Genomic DNA, 25,634 nt, shown 5'->3' with positions numbered 1-25,634 from the left:
ACCAACTGTACACTGTGTATGCACCTATAAACAAGAATCTCAAACAAATGAAGTACCTTGGATTGAATTATTTTTTAAATACATCTTAATGACTTGACAATGCAACAAGAGAAAAATGAACACAACACAAATCAGAAATGTGGCATGACCTGTAGTAAAGAACCATCCCCACATTATCTCACACACCGTGCATGAGACAGTCGCAGCCGCTACTCACCATCATAAATGAATATGTATGCCACATAGCAGAGACAGGCACTTTTTTTTTAGGATAACAGCAACATGAAACTTAAAACAGCAGTTATAACGTTATAAGTCATCAAGTTTCTACCTGTTGGTAACGCACTAGTGTTGAAGTAAACATGTTATGCAAGGCAAAACTGTGCAGGTATATCTGTACAAACACATTTGTAAATACAGTAGAATCCCGTTATAGCGAGCACGGTAATAGCGAGAACACGGCTATAACGAGGTATTTTTGAGGAATTTACGGCGTGATCACTTGAAGCACGCTTTTGTTATTTGTCTGCTTTATCTCCACCCCTCTTGCTCGCCACTAGACATCTTGCCTTTCACGCCTGTCACATTCTTCAGCCTTGCAGTCGCCACCTAAGTGCGTGGCTTTAAAAATAGAATCCCGTCCTTTCTTTCTTTTATCAAACTTCCGTCGGCACTAGAGCTGTAGCAAACTGTAGGTTTGTTTGACTCGAGGTCTCTCGTGCTCCTCGGGAGTTGAAAGAGTTGGGAGCAAGTTGACCTGAGGGCAAAAAGAGTCGGTAACTTTTAATACACGAAGAAAACGCGATTTGTTGTAAAACAATGATGGCGGAAAATATAGCAGACATCGTGAGAAATTTGTTTGGAAATGGAAGATTCATCTGAAGATGAAGTAGCTATTGATTTACCATATATTGGACTACAAATTATGAGAGAGCTTGATAAAGGTAAAAAAATATATATAATTATTGCTTTTTGACTTTAAACCGCCTGTGGTATGCATAAGCTAACCTGTACTAGGAAACTATTGCAAATCTTTTGATTGTTAAATAAAGGACGCCGAATAAGTTATATTGTAATGTTTTTCCGCTTCAATGTCGTCATCTATTAAAATATTACCGTCATCACCAAATGTAGCTTGATAACATATTGACTCCATCGTCAAAGTCACGCCAAAACAACCAGCAGACGACTTGCCCTCGCAACTCTTCCTCGAGAGGAGGAGCATCGAGAGCATGACCTGAGTGACCTGAGAGCAACTTGCCCCCGCGAGTAAAACGACCATCCGCCATACTGCTTCCGGAAAAGGGCGCCCCGAGAGTTGACAGGTCAAAAAGAGACCTCGAGTCAAACAAACCTTGTATGTATTCGGTACTGAGTAACGGGTGCGCCATCTAGTACCGAGTAACGAAACGTTAAACACGAATGCATTTCGTTACTCGCATTTTTCGTATGTTTTACGCATGCGCGCGCATATTAGATTAATTTACGTTACAAAGAACGAGGTTTGTTTATTAAGTAAAGTATAATTTGGAAATTCGTCGTCCAAGTTTTTTTACTGTTTAGTAAAGGTATTGTGTGTGTAGACAAAGTTTGAGATTGGAACAGAAACAACGTAAGAAAGTATTTTTTTACAAATTAGAAATATGTATGTATGGTTTTGATTTTATAATCGCGTATTTTCACATTTTTTTGGTTATCATCTTAAAAAAGATAATATTAAAAAGCCGCTCTAATGAGATTTAATTGTTTCTTAGTTAACATAAACTATTAATTATCAAATATTGTTGTTTATATTCTATTTATTATTATTAACGCGACGTCATACACTGTACGCGTACGACTGGATTCGTTGCTGCAACATAACATAGCATCTAGCATGTTATGCGGTATCAGAAGTAACGAGTAACGTAACGATAGTAACGAGTACTATTTGTTATAGTAACGAATACATACGGGTACACATTTTTTCGTTACTTTTACACCTCCAGTAGGCACTACCGTATTTATTTCCGAATTGCTAGGACAGTTTTCTTGTAACTTTTGTTTCGGTCAGTTGTTGGGGTATCTGTCCGGGAAATGGGTGGTGATGGTTTGAGTTTAATCCCAAATTTATTTTCTAAAAAAGTTTACAGGTTTCTTTAAATGAAAAAAGTATAGTTTTCCAGCGACTATTTCGTTTGAGGCGTTCGTGGGTTGCCGCACTCCTGCTTTTTTGTAAGGAATTAAATCGTCGCGCTACACTAGCACCACCTGTTAGCAACATCCCGAACCAACATGGCCGCCAGCAGACAGCCCGCATCGACAATAGATAGCAGCACAATGCTGCGTCGGCCGCGGGCTGAGATGCTATACTTACGTGGCGTGGTAGGGTATCCTATTCTGGTTATTTTGACGCAATCGGTGATCGCATCCGTACTTATGGGGTATCGTTTTAAAGAGAATTCACACATCTGCTCACAGAAATTAAGATTTCGTTAATATAACCTGTTATTTTCCAATTATACAGGTTAAAACACAATTTTTATGCTATTTTCGGTTAATTTTTATTTTTTGGGGGCCAAAATTTGTCCAATTCGGTTATAGCGAGGACACGTTATAGCGAGGATCAAACCCGGAACCGTGACACCTCGTTATAACGGGACTCTAGTGTACATAAAACTGACGCTGCTAAAATGTAACAAACTGACTCAATATTACACAGACTTTTGTCAGTCAGCATTAAGTTCTGTTAGTATAAATGCTGCATGAATGAAGTTCGGACACCAGACTGCATCTGTTAGCTAGTGAAATAGAAATAAATGACTGCAAAATATAAATGTGGATAATGTGCTGTGTTTTTGTTTGTCAGGTCAAGTTTTAAAAATAGCACCAGTTTCCCATTGGCAAAAATATACGACACTCGAGCTTTCAAGCTGCGTATGTATCTATGTACTAGGAATCCCGTGAGTGATAACACATAGTTCTTAGGGACACTCGACCCAGTCAGAAATATAATGAAATATTTGTGGTGGATGCAGGATATCATGTTCAAACCACGCCTGTACTGGTCGTGACCTTGTGTGAATAACACGTGCTTGAAGTTAGGATAGTGCTTGCAAAGACAATCACAATTCATAGTGCCCAAACTAAACACCCCCATGTAACTTTCCAGCCTGTTTCTTTCAACTATTCAGGAAAAACGTTTACAGCTCCAAAAAGAAGTCATTACTCTGATAGGGTCATTATTTGTGCAGTTGTAGGATCAAAAGCTGACAGTATTAATAATGGTAACAAAAAAATAAATAGATTCCAAGTTATTTTTTCATAAGCTTGTTAACTATCTATATTCTACTATCCGAAGAACTTTGGTCCCAATTAAATTCATCACTTGTTATGCAACTAATCAAGATTCTATTCTTTCTCTCTATTTTTCTTTAATTAGATCTAAATTATGATAAAATATTGCTCTATTATTTGAAACAACATAAAGATGACTGATAGTAACACAATTGAAAGCATTCAAAATAGTGATGGGTCGATTCCGATTCCGGAATCGGTCGGTTCCACCGATTCCAGTATAATCGTGGGATTCAGAATACAATGGTTTTGGAATCGACCATGACCGATTCCTGCATTGTTTTTAAGTTTGCAAAATACATCTCCCACGCAACGTAAGAAAATATTAAAATGCATGCAAATATAATTTTTAAACTACATAATACAATCTTTTTTTACGTTACTGATTTACGAATTACGGTGATTAACGTATTTATTTACTTGCACCGCCATTTTCCCTACAGTACAAATGCAGTATCTACTTTCCCGCTTTAAGCGAAAACATTTTTCGGAAATTACGTTGCAGCAGCACTGCATTTAATAGTAAACCTTCAAAAATAATTAGACAAAACCATAAATGTTAAAAGAAAATTATGTAAATGTAAACGGCAAGTAAAATAATGTAAACGTTAACTATTTGATCATGGCAGCTACATTTGCCATTGTAAACAACCTAATTTTTTTTTTTTTGTTTGTGCTACCTGCCATGGTAAACCATACGGCCATGAACCAAATCTTTGGTGACGTGAACGTGAAAATTAAGATGTTTCACATCTCTGCACTTTAAACTTTAAAGAATTAAAATTAAATAATTTTTGAATGAGATTTTACCCAAATTCACAGTGGATTATTGCGACCATATTAAAATAAGTGTAAAAGCAACATAACCAAATTGCTGTAATTCGGCGTTCTTGTGCGTGTTCAGCGATGCTCATTTTACATTAGATATATTTTGGAAAGGCAGTTGGCTAATCTGAATTACCAAACATTGCTGCTGAAACGTTCGTAAAGTTTTATTACCAAACATAAACAATCTTTTGAAAGTAGTTGTGTTAGTTTTACAGAATTGTTTCCGATAAATTTCTGAAATAAATTAAATGTTCACACGCGATTATTTGAAGAGTTTAAATATTTTATGTAAGAAAATCTCACCATAAAATGTGGAAATTTTGAGATGCTAAAACATGCACAGAACATTCTTACTCAAGAACCTAAAATTTATCTAAAATTTATTTTCTCTTTACGGTTGTGAAGAACTGCAAGACTGGATGGATTTATTCTTTTCACCAAGTGAGATAATTAAGTTCTAGGTAATATATTAAAACGTAAGCATTTCTGACATTTTATTTTAGTGTGGTGCATATTTGTTTCTTATCATTTCCATCATAATGAGATAATAAAATTTTATTTTTACATTTCCCACTTTTTATTTTTTTTCGCCCTGGTCCCTTGAAATATGTATAATCGAGGTTATATTGTCATTTTATTTGGATCATTATTTAGTTGTGCTTGATAAAATTCTTAACCTAACCGTACAAACCTCTTTTTTTTTACAATTAATTAATGTAAGGTATCTAAAGTTGGTTAAGTTATAACATTCACGTCATAAGACATCTTTGATTATTGGCAGTGTTTGAACACGTGTTTTGTCTAACTATATGCAAGGTTAAAAGGCCAAATGTGCTAGAAATTCAAGGTAGCGTAACTTGATGGTAATGAATATACTTTTTAACATTATATAAGCTGTATATAATGTTAATTTCTGCACAGAAAATGAAAAACAACGCAATTACATTTTTAAAATCATAAACAACCTTTTTTTTCTGAGTATATTACTCTGTTGAACATTGTCAGATAAAAATTAAGGAATCGGAATCGGATTCGAAGAATCGACCCTTTAATTTAAGAATCGAAAATGGAATCGGAATCGGTATATTTTAGGAATCGGCCCAACACTAATTCAAAATAAAGTAATTGAATTAATTAATCTAAAGAGGTTCCCTGATCCTATGTTTACACCTCTCTCTGTTCGTAGAGACCATTTGGATGCACTGTTTATTCAAAATTGTTACAACTCTAAACTTCAATTTAATTTTATCCTTGATAACTCTGGCTTGAGAGTACCTCAATTTAAGTCACTTAAAATACACTTTATGTACTATTAATAATAATAACAATAATAATAATGACATCTATAGAATGATTTCTATTTACAATAAATTAGGTTTGTAAATCTAGTAGGTGAATCATTTGGCATTTGTAAAATTAAGTCATGCATTTTATTTAGTTATAAACTTAGTTAATAATTATAATAGAGATTATTTAAATTTATACATATATTTTTTTGTATATTTCGTGTTGTCTGTAGTTATTAGTGTTTATTGTAGTTTTGTATTTTTCGTGTCTGTTGTTGTGTTTGTGTATTTGTTATCACCCCTAATATGTGGTACTCTTCCTTCGTGTGTTGGCCATGTGTTGTTCTTACCTGCTATGGTACCACCGGTGAGGGAGTCCACATGTTTGCGGTGATAACCTTATGTTTGTCGATGTATAATTAATTATCGTGCCCACCACCCAAGTCTAACAAATGTCGGTGGGCATGTCACAATTTTAAATAAATAAATAAAATACAAATAACAAAAATATTTGTGTGTTGATACAAGTTGTAAGGATTTTTTTTATATAATCAAGGAAATAAAAGTAGTAAAATTCCAGTTTTCCAGGTGACTTCAAGAACCAATGGTAGTGTCTGGTACCCATCCCATCACATTACTTAATTATACTCATTACATACTTACTCATACAGAAAACAAATTACTTTCAAAACCTTTAAAAAAAACCTAGATTTAAAAAAATAGGGGGAAAAATACACACTATGACTAAATTAAAACCTAGGTGAAAAACACTTGAGACAATTACCTGCCCATTAGTTCAGGTTCAGCTCGAGTTATAAGGTCATCAATGTATTCAGTCTCCCTCTGCACATGAAGGTGTTTCTCATGGAGGCACCGGCGGATGCCTTGATACAGTCCAGGCACATACCCTTTCTCACGGGTTGGCTCTGGCTCTTCTGTCAGCAGAGTGTAGGCACGCATCACCTTGGTACGACACTCTCCACAGAATCTGCACACATCCATACAATTTATCACAATAATCTCTTTAAATAAGGTGATCACATATAAATAATGATTATAATTCTAACAGCTATGTTAGTTTCCCATTTCTTATATTTCAATTTAAAAATTTTCCTCACTACCAATTCTAAGTTTCCTTCCTTTCTGAATGGAAACCACCCATCATATATTATATAACTCCACATATATATATATATATATATATATATATATATATATATATATATATATATAGAGAGAGAGAGAGAGAGAGAGAGAGAGAGAGAGAGAGAGAGAGAGAGTTATATTCATGACTGACTCTGTAATGCCAAAGTATACGTTTGAGAGACAAGTGTATCATGAAACACAAATATTGCTCTACTCCATAGAGATGTGTATTAAATTGAAAATGGAAGTAACGGCGTAACATTTTAAATACAGTGAAGTAAGTAGAACTTGCCTTAATTATTAAATTAATGTGTTTGTTATATTCATCATTTTTCAATGGGCACCTTAGACACCTTACGAATAACTGTGATATTACTAAAAAGGCTAAGAAAGTTTAACTCTAAACAAAAAACAGTGAAAATTTTTTCCTTTAAGGAAATCTAAGTTTATGTTACTGGGAATCATTTGATATTGTGTACATTCGTCTTTTCGAAAATCTTTGTTTATATTTCTAAAATATGCTTTTATACATTAAGTTTATAATTTTATTATAAAACTGTTGGTAGTTTTGTCTTTTATGTATATAATATGCTTGCATGCACAAAAGTGTTTTTTGACAGACTTTCTTTTTGTAGTAATGCCCTTTAAAAATTTAATTTTAAATTCTTCTTTTGTAGTTACTTAATTTTTTGGTAAATAGCTACAGATGAACTTATATATATATCTGTGTGTAATGCTTTTGTCTGATATGTTTTATTACATATATAATTATTTTTAATATTTACACATTAAAATAATTCAATTTTTAGTAAAAAATTTTGTGCATATTAAATTAAAGAGATTTTTATATTAAGCATTTGTAAACAGGTGCCTTAGGCATCTTACAACCTCCTAATACTTATATAAGAGAACACCAACGATGCCTAAATATTATTTTCTGTTGAAACAATTATTCTTTGTTTGGACTTTTAATCCGAGTCAAGTACTGATGAAAATTTTCTTCAGCTGCAACAGAGTTAACTAAACTACACAAAAATAATTACATTTATGTGCGTGAAGATTGCATTATGTATTTTGTGGTAGAATTATGTTTGCTAGAGCTTCACGTCACACATGCAGAGACGTAAGGCAACGTGACCTACGAGATTTTAGTGAACTCCAAAAAGCCTGAATACCAAATAAATGCTCCTTAATTTGAGTAATGCTGAGTTGTTGGAATCAAACTCACGACCACTGCCCCACGAATGTGATGCATTAGCAATCATGACATCTGCGGTAGACATAAAGTTAAAACACCTTAATAAGAAAAATAGCTAAATAAGGGCGCGGTTACACGGGAGTCTGAACTACTTCAGGTGAACATGTTCAGCTGTTGAGTGCGGTTACACACAGTCTGAACATGTTTCGTTCGAGGCCATTTCCCATTTAACTTAAACAGGTTGGCAAAGTAGTTCAGATCGACATATCTTCTACATTAGCCTCTGATTGGCTGTTTAGAATATAAACAGTCCTTTGCAGAAATCCAAGATGGAAAGTATCCTGGCACAAGTAGAGTAATATTTTACCGAATGCAACAACAAAAAAAACAGGTAATTATATTACTCTTTTAAAATTGATCCTGACATTAATTATCTTAAAACTGAGATAGGTACTCTCGCTCAAAAATAATAAAAAATAAGTTTAAAAAAATTTACTGTGTATGTTGTTTGAATTCCCGATTAGTAAAAAAAATATTGAGTAGGTAATATGAAAACACATTAAATTTCTGCTGATAATACTGTATAAACAAGTGAGAAAATCCCGCGTTTTCTGGATACAAAATAGAGAAGATCAACAACAGTCATTCGTTGACAGTAGACAATAGGTTTTAGAGCTGAACACACTTTTCAGCAACTACCGTGTAACCGTACACTTTCGCGTTTGTTAACGTGTTTACTTAAACATGTTCACCTGAAGTAGTTCAGGGTCCCGTGTAACCGCGCCCTAAGGAAAAACAAGTAAATCACAAGCCCAAGCCTCCTGAATTTTGTATACTGAGTATAAATATAAGTACATTACAGGCATATTAACTTTTTTTAAAGCTATAATCATTTTAGATGACTCTAGGATAGCAAGATTATACCAAAATTTTTTGAAGGAGGTGATACAAAGAACTCTTATCAAATATTGTACACCTATCGCTCACTTAGAATGACTAATTCGTTCCTAAAAATGCTTGTGTTAATCGAAATCACGTATTCTGAAGCATTAGTTTCCAGAAATAGCAAGTATAATTTATTTAATGTGTTCCAAAATTTGTAGGAAAATATACTTTACATAATATAAATGCGTTGAATAACACTCAACTATAAATATATTACACCATTTATCTTCATATGCCTCCCATCGCACATTGTATGACAAATACGACACAGTGTAACGGGAGATACATGGTTATGTACTTTATCATCAGTCTGCTGGCTGACTTGCCCGTCCAGACGTGACCTTCAACTCACGTTGCGTACCTTTCCAAACCATTCTTTACAGACGGTGTAACCGATATTTCTGTCCAGATAGTTACATTTTAATTTTTAAAAATATTATAGTGCTTATTCGCGTATCACCACCTGGTTCACACCAATCCTGTCAGGCCAATGGTTATATTTTCATTGCAACATTTATTTAACAATCTTTTCCACGTGAATCATCTGTTCATTTCTGTTCCAGTATCTAATGTCAAATATATTCCTGCTAGTACAAGCAACAGCATCAGACTTATATAAACTTTTGGTAAGAGTTCTTATTTCGTACGATTGTGCACACAGTTGACTTGCTTAAAACTAAAGGGCGACCAACATAAGCATGGCCTTCATGACAATCTGTGCGCCGTAATACTTCTAGTTATGTCTCAAATACTTGAACACGATGCATTATGAGTGATCAAGCACGTACAGTTACCAGCAGTTGAATGGGCAGACATTGCTTTTGTTTGAGTGAATTCCCTGCCACTGGCTAGACTGAGTTCACTGCCCAGTTTGTGGCCAGGCGACAACGGAACGGCGCGGCTGCATACGCACGGATGTAAAAAGATTTGGTCCTTTACACTCTATAGCCACAATTTAACTTGCTATAGCTGATGTTTGTTCAACAGCCGATAGCATAGACAGACTACGCTCGCATCTCTTCCCCCTTTGTTTGGCTATCTGTATCCCACGGTACATCTGTTGTTTACAGAAGATGAAACAGACTTTGTGGGGTCGTGCTCGACATTTTTTTTTTTTGCCTGCCGAGATTTTGTGCTAACTGAAATGTACAGACGTGCTATTCAGGACTGGAGCAGTAAAATTCACATTGCACTAAACGAATCCGCGCAATCTGAAAGCGTGCTAAGTGAGGGATAGGTGTATGAATGTTTTCCTGTCCCTTAATCTCTTTGATACAGCAATAAAAAGTAGGCTTGTGCAGTTCCCCAATTTTTCTGTTCGTAAATAAACACATTTTTTCAATGTAACCAATGTCTAGCAAAGTAATAACGCACAAAAAATGTATGTCATAGGGTGTAGTCTACAATGAAGGAAGACAGGAACCAAAAGATGCCATCTTGATTTCAACCATATTTTGTAGCCATAATATATTCTACTAATTTTTGTATTTGTAAATTAAATTGTATACTTAAATAGAATTTCTTATGTTCATAGTTACTGGCTACTACAAACATTTTTTTTATCTCCGATTTAACACAGCACATAATGCAATTAACAACAAAACTAACTGTTATGACACAAACACAGTTGAAACAATATACTAGTGTCTTAGTGACCCTCATAAATTGAGAGTACTGTTTTATTCCAGTTGGACGGTTACGATTTCTGGCCGTTTGTACATTAAAGCCTAATAACAATATAAACAAAGCATGTAAGCGAAACATATTGTGTTACAAACAAAGTACGTTTAAACTGTAGACTATTAAGAACAAATTATATTTCAATTATAAGAAAATTATATAAATGATTACCAAAAATGCTGAATAGGATCTATCTTCACCGTCAGGATTTCGACACAAGCAACGATTGGCCTACCTATTCCAAGGTTTGAGGATAGCAAATAAATACTTCAAATCTAAAGTTTTAGGCTAAAGCAAGCTGTGTTTTTGAATTTTTTTTAATAACCAAATGACCCAAAGAACCTCATTCATAATATTTTTTTATAAGAACTGGAAACAGTACAGAGGTTCTTGATGTAAACTCAAACTGAAACCGAACCAAATAATAAATATTAGGAACACACTTATCTCCCTAATATAAATCATACTGTTCAAATTGGAAGAAAAACATCAATGACTTTCGAAAGAAATGAGACGAGAACAATAATAGCAACATACTTTATATATAAAAATTATATGTATAAGCAAGAGATTTTAACAAAAATTGTGACCATCCATTAACTTGAACAAACTTTCTGATTCAGTAAAAACTATACATTTGATGAATTTAAATAACATATACAATAGAACCTTACTTTTATGTACCAGGAATTTAAAAACTCCAGCGATTTAATTATTTTCTTACATGCACAATCATTTTCCCTGTAGTATTAATGCATTATTTTGTTGCTTTATGCAAAAAAAAAAAATTCCAGCAATTTACTATACAACAGCACTTAAATAACAAACCATCATAAAAGTTTAGATGAAACAATAAAAGTTGAAAGTGAATAGCGTTAACTTTTATGTTTATTATATGTTACTGGATGTGATGTGGTCATGGCAGCTTTGTTTGCCATTGTAGATTGTAAATAACCTAAAATATTTTTGTACCAAGTGCCACTGTAAACCATACAGCTATGAAGCTAATTTTAGCGACCAACATGAAAATTGAGTTCAGTTTTATATCTATTCCTTTTAAACTTCAATATATTATGCATGAAATAAAATTTAATGTAATTTTTACAAAAATAAACAGTGGATTACTGGGCCCTTATTAAAATAAGTTTTAAAGCAAAGTACCAAATTCCTTTAAACATCTTCATGAATGTTTGTAATGCTAGTTTTACCACATTAAAAATATTTTGTAACAGCAATTGGCAGCAATGATTTTTTAAGCATTACAACTTGCAACAGAAATGTCTGTAAAGTTTTCTATTCCTAAACGTACACAATCATTTTGAAAGCAGTAGTGTTCATTTTATAGAATGTTTTATGATATAACTCTAAACTTCATTACATGTTAACAGGTGATCATTAGACATCTGCGAATTGTGATTTTTCAGTTCGAATCGAATTTCAAAAAAATTCATGAGTATCAAATTTGAGAATATTTATTAAAATAACATAGATCATTAAAATTTTTTAAAATACCACCATAACATATCACAGCTTACCTTATTTAGCATGTTTGACTTTCAAGGATAAAAGTATTAATAAAAATATCACAGCATAAGGAAATTGTACAAAAGAAAAATAACAAATTTACCGTTTTTATCGCTTAAGCATCGCACATTTTATTCTAAAATCAAGTTTGAAAATTAGGGGTGAGAACGTGGGTACTACTATTATGCAAAAAAAAAAATGTAAAGTAATCCATAAAAACAAAACCTATTCATGGAAAGTACGTTTATTTAAAAAGTATACTTTGCGAAAGCATGCCAAATAATTTTAATTAAATAGTGATGCAATAAAACCTTTTTATTCAACGTAAAAAAAAAAAAAATCAGTAACAAGAACAATTTGTAACTATACGCATAACGATCGTGCGGGTTAACTCGGTTCCCGACAGAGCGCGCGCGTGCATGCAGTCTGCGAGCTATCGATAATCTTCGACTACGTACGCGCGCACTATACAGGAATACAGGAATCAACACAACCAAACTGGTGCTGCTTACGTTTTTATAAGCGGTATAAAGTGACTCCCGAGACGTTAAAAATGAAGTTTATAACTTTTAAAAAGTCTTTAAAACACAATTTACACAATTTACTTTGTAAGTAAGCAGTTTTATCGGAACGAACGGCGTAAACTGCGTAAAGCAATAGGCGCGTTGTAAACAATGGGAATTTATTGCATTATATCAAATAACGGGAAAACGGGATAGAAATAAAATGGTTCAAATAACGGGAAAACGTAAATAACGTTAATGTAATTAAGGGGTTTTGCTGTATAATTTTTGTAAGTGGAAGATGTAATTGTCCATTTACATTTATTTTAAATTTGGGGGGGGGGGGGGGGGATGGTAAATTGTCTTATATTAGTGTATCCGGGCCAGTTTTTGCAAGTTGAATTATTGTAAAATGAATTTGATTCGAACTGACGAATCGAATATCAAAAAATTTGAACTCGAATTCGGAAATTTCGAATATTCGCAGAACCCTAGTGATCATACACAATGTCCAAAAAATAATTAAGAAAACCTAACAATATAAAGTGGCCATTTTGAGATGCTTCAACATGCACATCTCTTACTCAAGAACAAAATTTAATGTTTAACTTTTAACAAATGTAAAGAACTGCGAAATTGGATAAATTTATTGTTTTCACAATGTTAAAGAAGTTCTAGTTAATATATAAAAACATTATTATTTCTGAAATTTTATTTAATTTGGTGAATATATACTGTGTTTTATCGTATAATCGTTGCACGCGCATAATTGTCGCACCGTTATTTTAGGACATCAATATTTGGAGAGAAAAAAATTCCTCGCATAAACGTTGCATGTTTTTAGATTCCAAATGCCTTGTGTAGGTAGTTTTCCCGTATAAAACAATGTATTTTAAAGTTAAAATCTAATATTCATTCGGACGTTACGACTTATATCTTTTCGTCTTCGTCGCCGCTGTGTGCCACTTACAAAAATGTAGCCAGCGCTAGTTGGCATCAATCATGTTTGGTTATGTTGATTCCCATATAGAGCGTGCGTACGTAGTCGAATATCGATACAGATAGTACATTGATTGTATGCAATGTTCGCACTCTGTCTTGTACATTTGATATCCCACGCTTTCTAGTGGTGTGTACTATGATAGTTATGCGCTCCAACTCACGTTAGCATCACAGTTTTGGTTTTCCTATTTAAAGTTGAACAAAATGTTTTTGTTGCATGACTTATTAATTTAAATTGTTTGGCGTGCTTTTGTATACTTTACTTTTTAAATGAACGTACTTTCCTTGAATAGGTTTTGTTTTTATGAATAACTTTACCTAACAAAAATTCTTTTTTCACATAATCGTCGCACCCCTACTTTTCAAACTTGATTTAGTATACAATGTGCGACGATTATGCGATAAAACGCTGTATTTGCTTTTTATTGTTTTCATTAGTGGTGCACCGATATGGCTTTACCGATTACTGATTCAATTACCGATTATGAGAGCAATAATCGGCAGATACCGATTCAGTTACCGATTATAATGAAATAATTTTTTTAAGTGTAATAATGCACACAAAATTTTTTATTCCCATATGAATTTAATTACAAGAGTAGGTAAAATTGAGAATACAGTTATAATAACAGTATAAAAATATATTAAATACACTATTATATCATTGCAAAGAGTAAATTTAATTAACTTCTATTTATATTTGTTATTGTAAACAACTTGAACTACAGTCAAATAATTGTAATTTACAATGGGTAAGTTTTTGTTGCGGAAAACTAGCATTATTATCGACTATCACATAAAGTTGCATCGAGAATTTACAGTTTAACAATGTAAACATGTTGCTATAATTTGTTCACTTGAGTTTATATAAAAATGTTTCCGCACTTCACTTTTTTTCTCCCTCGTCGCCATCTCACTTTAATTATATAAAAATGACTCAAAACCAATTGACGCCCATAACGAGTTTGTAAAACGCAGTGATAAACTCTGAAAGGTATCGGGACCACGATTTTGAACCGCTTCTACGACTCGAAAAGATTGATTCTCATAGAATACACTGCAACTGCTTGTGGTATTTTGATTGCGTGTCATCTATTTTACGTCTCTGGCTATAGGTAATGTACAAGACCACTAAACAAAAGACAGAACAAAAGACGAAACGTAAATAAACGTGTAATTGTTAGAGGCAATGAGATTAATTAAACTTAACGAAATATCTGTAATCTTGATATGTCGGAGTTAGATGAATTTTGTAATATATACAAATATTACCGTATTTCGTCCTAAAATATGTAACAAAATATTACACGGTAAAAACCTACTTAATTACGCCGGGACGTAGATAATCGGCAAAGTAATCGTTAAGATAATCGCCGATTACGATTAATCGGTAAGTACCCATAATCGCCGATTACGATTCATCGGTATCCGCATCGGTGCACCACTAGTTTTCATCATAGTAAGATAACAAAAAAAAATGTTACACTAACCTGTTTTTTTAAGTCTTCCTGCTTTTTACATATATTTTTCCTGGTTACATGAAGAATGTAAAAATATGGTTCTACTGTAAATAAACTTACAGAATGACTTACTAGAATTAAAATAATTCTATGAGCAGCAAAAATTAAATACCGTATTCACCCGAAAATAAGACAATAGTTTTTTCCTTCTAGAGGATTCAAAAAATTGGGGGTCGTCTAACAACCAAGATCAAACTTTTTTTGAAGATCGTTTTGTTGTATAACCTACGTATAACAAAGGCTGTTTATTTATTTATTTATTTATTAATAGCCTCCAATATAACCGAAACAATGGGTTTCTCATAAGCCAAATATTGCAGCACTTCATGTTTTCCATAACTTCCTCAAAAATTCCGTAATGTTACACCAGCTAAGCAATGAGCATTTAAGCAGCTAAGTAAACAATAGCCGTGCTCATAGATAACTAGAGCCACGATTATATGGTAATGCGCGATAAAACGAAATAACACCGAAAACAGCTTGAAAACACGAAATAAAACGAAATTGTGCGAAATCCGCGATATGTCACGAAAGTTCGTCTATCCTAATTATTTACTTTTTTTTTCTTTTTTTTTTTTTCCATTCTGTAAGGACAATTCACATCTTCAGCACAATCAAATATTTCTTACAGTAACTAGCAGCCATATATATTACATGCGACGGTGATTCATTATAGATTTTAAAATGAAGTCTCGGAATTAACATACCGTATTTACTCGTGTATAGCGCGCCCTCGTGTATAGTGCGAACCACGATTTTTGCAACTAATTCCAAAGAAAAAAAAAATTGAAATTTTTTTTTTCCCATAAATAAATTTTACTAACATTTTGTGGTACCTGATTATTTAAATTGATGTGTGGTGATGCATCAGGAAAATACATAAACTCTGCTGTGTAAACGGAAGATAATGAAGCGCTATATCGTCACAACTGGTACGTGGAAGGAAGGAAGGGAGGGAGGCGTGCCACGCTACGTTGCTAAGCTGGCGCGGAGAACTAGATGACTCACCGGTCGCTGCTGGGACGAGGAATGGAGGAAGCGAAGAAGGTGGCCGGGGGGGGGGGGGGGGGACTGGTGACAACATTCTCTCTTTCTCTCTCTCTCTTTTTACTAGCTTCTGAGCTGGCTTTCTGTAAAGGGGGGAAGTCTAAAAATAAACAAGAGACCATGATGTGCGAGCTTGCGCGCGCGTGTGCATGTGTGTGTGTGTGTGAAACAGAGGCCTTGTTGCTTGTGCGTATGTGTGGGGGCTGGCCAGAAACGTCATCCGTCACCCGGCAGTTAACGACTTTCACTCCTCCCCGCCTCCCCCCACCAAACTTTTTTTTTTCGTGTATAGCGCGCATCCTTATTTTTTTCCTTTACTTGAGGGGAAAAAAGGGCGCGCTATACACGAGTATATACGGTAATATTTTCTTTACACGGTAATCTTGTGTACCATAATAATTTAAGATGTTGATAACTATGATACAATGGCCGCCGTTCACTTTCTGTAAATACCAAAATAACAAACGTCCAAAATATGTTTTTCTACGATTACGTTTTTAATCATTAAAATATTACACACTAAACCGCATTGCTTTTACTGTTTATTTAAAATAAAGTACGTAGGCTACCAAAATAAAATTAACCCTGCTTAACGTAACGATTGTAAATAATAAATAGTACATGTTTATGTCAGTATTAATTTTCACGTACGTATGTTGGTATTCGGTATGCGTTTGTATTCACATCTATTCTCCATTGTTTTGATCTTTCCAGAACGGCAAGTTTTTGCGTATTGAGAGGTTAAATTCTTCCTATGTGATTAAAATTTTTTTGATAATGCCTAAAACGAAGGTTTCTGCCAATGACAGATCGAAAGAATTTTCCAGCGAAGGATTTTATATCAGTGATAAAATTTTAATGTGCAAATTCTGTAACTGCAGGCTAGACTACGAGAGACGCGATACGCTTGTGAAACATGTCGCGAGTGAGAAACATAAGCGTTTGAGGCAAAACTCATCTGTTAAACGACATCCTTGTCTAAGTCTCTTTAATGCCATTAATTTGCTGTTCAACCCAAGAAATGTGAGTAGGGTTAGCATAGAAGATGCAAACCTACAGAAGTCTCTGCATAACTTGCCTTCTGTTTCCCATCTTCCCATTGATACATTCATACATGGCTATGTTGCTTTCAAAAAAATAATTGAGGATGAACTTTCATTGCCAGAAACAAGCCAAATTGATGTTGCAAAGGTACTTTGCTCCCTTAAAGGGGACTACAGTGAATTTGCTCAAGCCAGTTTAAGGGCAATCTGGTTCCCAACATCAAATGTTGATGCAGAACGTTCATTTTCCAGGTACTCACTGGTAGTTAGTGACAGAAGACAACGTCTCACTCCAGAAAATGCGGAAAATTTAACTATGATAGCATTTCAATAAAATCGTCTTAATAGTAACTTTGAAAGTGCTTAATTGTGTAATTTTGTAGTGTATGTGATTGTAATTAAGTCGTGAAATTTTTAGTAGTTATTTAAATGTTTGAATTTATGAATTTGCAAATGAACTTAATTGTAATTAGATCATGAGGTTTTAGTGTTTATTAATATTTTATTTAAAAATTTGCATGTCGTACAGAAAAGCAAGAAAATTTTGCCGTGGGTATTTTGAGCAAAAAAATAAAACCATATAACACCGAAATCTTTATTTCTTTACACCCAAATTTGTCTTAAAATAACACCACAAAATCTTGACTCTATAGATAACACAATACTGACGTGTATACGACACTTTCTCTGCTGCATGCCATAGCCATGTTCCAGGCTGCCAATATCGCAAAGCGAAAGATCAGTAGTCCCGTCAATATGGAACATACTTCGTGTACTTTTATCTTTGAAGTGGCATATGTTAACCATACATGTGACAAAGTTGTTTTTACATTCGGTAATCGTTATGGCTGACCACGTGGATGAAGACAGTTAAAGTGATGATCATCATAGTGACAATGGAGAAGAGGAAAATGTGTAATGTAATTAACTGAAACTGGAAAAAAAAAAAAAGCAGTTGAAATAACTTAATTCAGTGTTTTAAATGTGTGCTGTTATTTGTAGAAGACAATTTTAGAAATATTTGTAGATATTGCTTATATCAATGTTTTCTTGTGAATCCAGGCAATGGCACCAAAAGAAAGCAGCTAAGATTGTGAGTTTATAATTTTTCCTGAAACATGTTTTCATAATTGGGGGGTCGTCTTACATCCAGGGTCGTCTTATTTTCGGGTGAATACGGTACAGCCTACTTAAATGTGTAAAACTAGTAAAGTTGTAATCCCAACCAGATAAGTGAAAGTAAGCAATAAAGAAATAAGGCATGTACATACTGTGAAATTTCAAGATTTAATAACTGCCAAAAACCTAACATGATCTGAACTCAGAGAATAGCATTATTATATTACAGATACATATGTACCTATTATCTGGCCAAGTAACAAAATAGAAGGTCAAGGCCAAATAGGGGTGATAACTACATGTCTACAAGAATTTATTTTCTAAGTACAATATTACAGAATATTACAGGTCTAATATTACAGAATCCACAAATATGTTCAGATCCGATACAATATCATATTGAACAGGCAAATCAGACCTTCAATTTATCCCACAGACAGTATAGATCAGTGAAGGCCCTCTTTTCGAGGGCCATGTCATTTTCCAAAAACCCTTAAACATTAAGATTGTTTATTTCCTACAAAACATTTTTTGGGGCATATTATTCTGTAGGATAACCAATGAATAAATTGGTGTGGCAAATGATGTAGAAACTTAACACATGTAATTCTCTTAAAAATGTTTACAAAAACAATTTTAAAAAAAAAAAACATAAAATGTAAGAATTACCATGAAACATATTACAAAATACAAATAATATTTCTGAGGGAAAATAATTCTACATGTGCTATTACATGACAGCTTACCTGATAATATTTATTTATAATAAGATTTTTTAAGCCTGCTGTGTTAAAACAATGTTGTGGTCCGGATCGTTGGCCATCACTGGTCTAGAGAAAAAATGAATTGTCATTGCTAGACACATGAATTTGTCGGTGTTTTTAAACATTAAAAAGCAGTACTTTCATTCATAAAAGTCGGTGGCATGTTTTCATTGTTTTCAAATTCACGACAAAACATTTTTTAATAATAAAAAACCACAATGTTTTTTACTGCATTATTCATGCTCAAAGGCTGAAAGAGCAAAACTTAAATATCTATAAATATAACAACATAACACTATTATCTATAAAAAATTTTTAAAAAATCATTAGAAGGCCTACTCACATTCAAAAAAGTTAAAAGCACTTAAATGTCTTAAAATCATTGCATTAAAGACCTTTTTCATGTTACCATAACTGCAGGTAATATAAAAAATCACTGGTGGTGTTTCACTGTAAAATTGAATATATAAGTAACTTAGTACAAAAGAGTCAAGTTAAAAACTTCCACTTCCTACAGATACAGTGTTGATTTGCCTCTGTATATCACTGTGTGCTCCTTTTCTAAAAGTAAACCTTGCTTAACAAGTCAAGGTTACTTGTTTCAAATTGTGGCATTTATCACTAAGTACATTGTTGTATGAAGAAAAAAACCTCTCACAATCAACATTTGTCTTAAGGGCAGCCTTAGCAAAGTCTGAATGATTGATGAAAGAGCAATAAGAACTGCAACTATGTCCACTTTTCCATCCTCAACTAACTGTTTTTTTACCAATACCTGCAACTCTTTGAAACCCTTCAGTATTGTATGGTCATCAAGTTCTGTGAAAAACAGCACATGTTTCAATCGTTTACACACATCCAGTTATATTTGTGAATACAATTTTACTAGGATTGAAAACACTAACATCTCTAAAAAAATTTGGATGATAGATCACTTGCTTTTAAAGCAAGCAATTTTTTGTGTCCATGAGAAGCAGATGTGGTCAACGTAGCTGTCACTTTCCCTTTAGTGACTACTTTTCCACACATTCCATGCTTTTCAGTTGTTTTCGGACCCAAATGACCAGATTCAGCAAGTTCCAACACTTGTTCTATCTTGTGTATGTCACCATGAAGAGCATGACTGCATGGATAGGAAGCTCCTTCCAGCTTTTTAACGAGATCTACTATATCCTGACAAGCTTCTTTGACAAACACTGCCTTTATCTCAATGCAGAAGATTTCTTCTTCAGAAGCTGCCAACATGTACTCAACACCTGCATTACTTATGCTGACAACTTCTTTGGTTTTCATGAACTACACAATTGTATGGAGATGGTCAACTATATAGCACACATAATTGAACCATGATGACCAACCAGTTATGATTGGCATTGGAAAGAGAGAAATGTTTTGACCTGGATACTTCTGATCGAGTAATGCTCTGAAAAGATGCTTTCGCTTCCTAGTATTCAAGAAAGCAGACTTAACCTTCGATGTAGCATTTTGCAGCTGAGGTAAGTGCTTGGCTAGGACATTTATCACAAGATTCAACTTATGTGCCCAGCACTGAATAATCAGAACATGGTCTGACAAAATATTTTTCAGAGTTTCAAAACTTTTGACCACATACACTAGAGTACCGTTATAGCGAGGTGTCACGGTTCCGGGTTTGATCCTCGCTATAACCGTATCCTCGCTATAACCGAATTGGACAAATTTTGGCCCCCGAAAAATAAAAATTAACCGAAAATAGCATAAAAATTGTGTTTAAATATGTATAATTAGAAAATAACAGGTTATATTAACGAGATCTTAATTTCTGTGAGCAGATTAGTGAATTCTCTTTAAAACGATACCCCATAAGTACGGATGCAATCACCGATTGCGTCAAAATAACCAGAATACCCTACCACGCCACGTAAGTATAGCATCTCAGCCCGCGGCCGACGCAGCATTGTCCTGCCATCTATTGTCGACGCGGGCTGTCTGCTGGTGGCCATGTTGGTTCTAGATGTTGCTAACAGGTGGTGCTAGTGTAGCGCGACGATTTATTCCTTACAAAACAGCAGGAGTGCGGCTGCGGCAACGCACGTACGCCTCAAACAAAATAGTCGCTGGAAAACTATACTTTTTTTCATTTAAAGAAACCTGTCAACTTTTTTAGAAAATAAATTTGGGATTAAACTCAAACCATCACCACCCCTTTCCCAGACAGATACCCCAACAACTGACCGAAACAAAAGTTCTTACAAGAAAACTGCCCTAGCGATTCGGAAATAAATACGGTAGTGCCTACTAGAGGTGTAAAAGTAACGAAAAAATGTGTACCCGTATGTATTCATTACTATAACAATTAGTACTCGTTACTATCGTTACGTTACTCGTTACTTCTGATACCGCATAACATGCTATGTTATGTTGCAGCAACGAATCCAGTCGTATTGCGTACGCGTACAGTATGACGTCGCGTAAATAATAATAAATAGAATGTAAACAATTAACAATATTTGATAATTAATATTTTTTTGTTAACCAAGAAACAATTAAATCTCATTAGAGCGGCTTTTTAAAATTATCTCTTTTAAGATAACAACCAAAAAAAACGTGAAAATACGCTATTATAAAAACAAAAACATACATATTTCTAATTTGTAAAAAATACTTTCTTACGTTGTTTCTGTTCCAATCTCAAACTTTGTCTACACACGGCACAGATAACTAACGGAAGTTTGACAAAAGAAAGAAAGGATGGGATTCTAATTTTAAAGCCACGCACTTAGGTGGCGACTGCAAGGCTGAAGAATGTGACAGGCGTCAACGGCAAGATGTCTAGTGGCGAGCGAGATGGGTGGAGATAAAGCAGACAAATAACGAAAGCGCGCTTCAAGCGATCACGCCGTAAATTACTCAAAAATACCTCGTTATAGCCGTGTTCTCGCTATTACCGTGCTCGCTATAACGAGATTCTACTGTATCTTGCAGAATCAGATACTAGAGCCACAACGTCATCATATTCGACTTAATATTTTTTAAGAGATTCTAAAATTTCTCTGGAACAACTTTTAGAATCTGCCATTTCAAGGTTGTGAACATCAGCCACATCTTTAAGAGAGTCAGTAGCTTCAATAATTTTAAATAAAACCACAAAAATGCACTGTCCCCTTGCATCTGTTGTCTCATCACAGTACACATATATGCACTAACCCTTCAGTTCTTTCTTCATTGAAGTTACTCTCTCTTCTTGTAGGGCAGGCAAATATTTTTCCCGCAAAATCCTCACACAGGGAATATCACCACTTCCTTCAATAAATTCATTAAAGAAATGTTGCAAGTGTTCATTTTCAAGCTTTTCAAGGGGTATGTTAGCACTAAGGAATGTCTCGGTGACTCTCTTTCCCAAATACTCAACTGTCTGTTTTCGCTTTTCAGCACTAGTGAAACATGTTGAATTGACGTCTGGAGCTGAGTACTTTTTTTATCACGTTCGCTTACACTACTCACATGTTTAGGTGATTTTAGATGTTTTTCTACTGAATCTTTTCTCTCCCATGACACTTGACAATTACAGAATTTACACATTACGGTTTTTTTGCCATGGCAATAAAAACTGTCCTTTTTGTACTGAAAAGCTCTGTCTGCTGCACAAACTTTTTGGTTAGGCATTTTCGGCCAACCACCGAAGTTCGAAATTAAGGTTAATATCACAGACGCACTTTAAATGTTTACTTACAGCGGTTACATTTAACGTAGGCCTAGACAATCATTTCACCGTTGCATCACATATATTTAATAAAAATACTCCAAATAACCAGTGGAACAGGGAAAAAGTTTTCCTTATTTTGTCAATATCAAATCGCGGGCTCTACGCTGCGGGTAATGAACGTTTTCATTGACGAGCACAAGCATAAAAGAATATGTAAACACGAACAATAATAAATGTTTATTTTCAAGGTATGGTAAATTTGTAGAAACCAAAATGATGTAAATTCAAAACACATTAATTAATATACAGCTGTGTTAAATAACTATTAAAGCTCTGGTTTGCAGCGTAAATTGACAGATATAAACAAGTCAGAAATTCAGTCGGTTTGCTTCTCTTCTATTGGTACTACTGAACTGAACATTTTTCTTCAAGATGGCTTCCAGTTTCCACAGGTAACACAGTGTTTCGTTTTCGTAATTTTGTTTGACTCACTGTGTGGTACTTACACGTAAAATTCAGACCACAATAAAGGTTATTAAATTGTTTCCCAGTATGAAAAAAAAAAAACATGATCTGGAACAACAAACTTCAAAATCTGAGTATATAATTGTAAGTACTTTATCTACAAACAGCGTTACGCCGAAAATAAACAATGTTATGAGGCGTTCTTGGCAGAAGTAATAAAGAATCGCGGAAAACCAAATTTTGTATGTTTTTGCGAAAAGTGATTGATTTTGTGCAGTTGTCTGTGAAAGTAATAAACTCGTGTTTTGATACCAAATTCGCGAGTTGACGCAAAAAATTCGTGCTCACGAAAAATTCATATCCCTAGTCATTGCTTATACTTACCGAAACAGCATTAAATGCTGTAGTTGGTTTCTAGTGAATGTAACTACCTTAAGGTCCACTACGTAGACGTTTAGCAAGAAGAGAACTACCGACCTGTGTTTGCGCAGATAGTCATTGAGACGATTGAGCAGCGTGGCAGACTCAATGATCAGCACCTCCTCTCGACAGCCGACAGCCATGCAGTCCCACAGGTCACGCCAGTCCCCGGACGGGCGTGACCGCTGGGAATCCAGAGTATGCAGCAGGCATCGTCTACTCTTCTTGGAGCGTGGCTGGCTCTCCACCAGCCGGCTGAGGTTCTCACTGCCACACACATCATTGGCATTTGGTCAGACATATGCTTCTGACACAGTAAGCAGACAACATTAGGTTTTATAATACAGTATGTTACTACCCTATTGGTAGGGGCATGCATTTTGGAATTTGTTTGTATACAAATTTTGAATTTAAATTTTCCTTAAAAATAAGTGTTATTTCTTCCTTGAAATGGGTGTTGTTCATAAATTATAAAAACATTAAATTTTAAGGCACTTGGAAAGTAGCTGAAACACTTAATAAAATTGTAAAGAGTAAATACAGTGAACTCTCCATATAGCGATTCTCCCTATAACGATACTTTCTCTATAACGATTGATATTGACATTAACGTTTGGTCTACCATAAGAACAACATATTTTTTCTCTCTAAATAACGATATCGTTCACTCTCTATAACGATGTATTTACTTAGAACACTAATCAAAATACAGTAAAACATTACGATAAAACCAAATTTCCAGTCGTACCACTTGACGAGCGATCGCCAGTTGGACTCAAGGTCAATGCCCGTAACCGGTTATTTCCAGTGTTTAGGCGAGGGGGTGGTCGAGTCCACTAGTCGGCGCGGGGGTGGGAGGTCAGTGGCGGGCGAGGGGGTGGTCGAGTCCACTAATCGGCATGGGGGTGGCAGTTCAGTGGTGGGGAAGTTGAGCGCGCGCCAAGCAGCTCAGTCAGTTTATTCAGTTAGCCACGTCACGCCTGGCTGTTCATATCGGAGCTGTTTTTGTACACCTTACTGCACCGTGTAAGTTAATGAGTGTTTTATCAGTTTTATTCTAACCATTATGCTACCAAGAAAGCGGAAAGTGCTCACCGTGGATGAAAAAGTGTCATTAGTTAAAGCAATTGAAAATGGTGAAAAACAAACTGATGTTGTGCGGCGAACGGGGCTTTCCCAATCGACTGTGGCTACCATTTGGAAGGATAGGCGCAAGTGGCTTGATGCAGATGTGCATGGGGATAAAAAGAAAATGCGAAAACCTCAGTATGAAGACTTAGATCGTGCTATTCTGCAGTGGTTTCAACAGCAACGCATAAATAACATACCGCTCTCTGGACCTTTGATAAAAATGAAAGCTGAGTTTTATGCAACAGAGCTTGGCATTCCTGATTTTAAGGCTTCTGAAGGTTGGCTGAGCAAGTGGAAGCAGCGCCACAACATTAATTATGGACAGATCAACGGGGAGGCTCGTGACGTCGATAGGAACACTACAGATGGCTGGCTAGAAAAGGTATGGCCTGATCTTAAGGCTCGTTATTCAGCCGAAAACATTTTTAATGCTGATGAGACGGGTCTATTTTACAAGTTGACACCAAACAAAACTTTAAAATTCAAATCAGAAAAGTGTATTGGAGGAAAGTTGTCAAAAGAAAGAATTACAGTTTTGGTAGCGGCCAATATGACAGGATCGGTAAAGAGAAAACTTTTGGTGATTGGCAAATCTAGAAACCCGCGTTGTTTAAAAAACATCAAGCATCTGCCTGTCACCTACAAGTCAAACAAAAGTGCTTGGATGACGTCTCAAATTTTTGAAGAGGAGTTGAGAAAATGGGATTCTTGAGTTGAAGGGGAACAAAATCTTGCTTTTGGTGGACAACTGCCCTGCACATCCAATGATTGAAAACCTCGAAAACATAGAACTCTGCTTCTTACCTGCCAACACCACAAGTGTCCTTCAGCCCATGGACCAAAGTGTTATCAAAAGTTTGAAAAGTCATTATAGGCGCAGGCTTTTAATGGAACTCGTCGAGTCTAATGGGAATTTCAAACCTACGATCCTAGACGCCATACAAATGGTCAGTAGGGCATTGCTGTGGAAAACTAAAAAAAGGCAAACGACG

At 34.8% G+C, this 25,634-nt stretch overlaps 1 protein-coding gene across 2 annotated transcripts in view; it reads right to left on the bottom strand.

Annotated features, from left to right (window-relative positions):
• Nucleotides 1-25,634, bottom strand: part of LOC134530759 (gametogenetin-binding protein 2) — a 79,448-nt gene that overhangs the window by 41,058 nt on the left and 12,756 nt on the right. For both annotated transcript variants that reach the window (XM_063365905.1, XM_063365906.1), the window contains exons 4-5: nt 23,569-23,778; nt 6,235-6,438 (exon numbers count right to left, since the gene is read on the bottom strand). In XM_063365905.1, coding sequence (XP_063221975.1) covers nt 6,235-6,438; nt 23,569-23,778 — 414 coding nt within the window. The remainder of the gene's footprint in view (nt 1-6,234; nt 6,439-23,568; nt 23,779-25,634) is intronic.

Source organism: Bacillus rossius, chromosome 3, assembly GCF_032445375.1.
Source record: "Bacillus rossius redtenbacheri isolate Brsri chromosome 3, Brsri_v3, whole genome shotgun sequence".
NCBI classification, from domain to species: Eukaryota; Metazoa; Arthropoda; class Insecta; order Phasmatodea; family Bacillidae; genus Bacillus; species Bacillus rossius.
The sequence above is the reverse complement of the archived record's forward strand: the minus strand, read 5'-3'. Positions and strand labels throughout refer to the sequence as shown.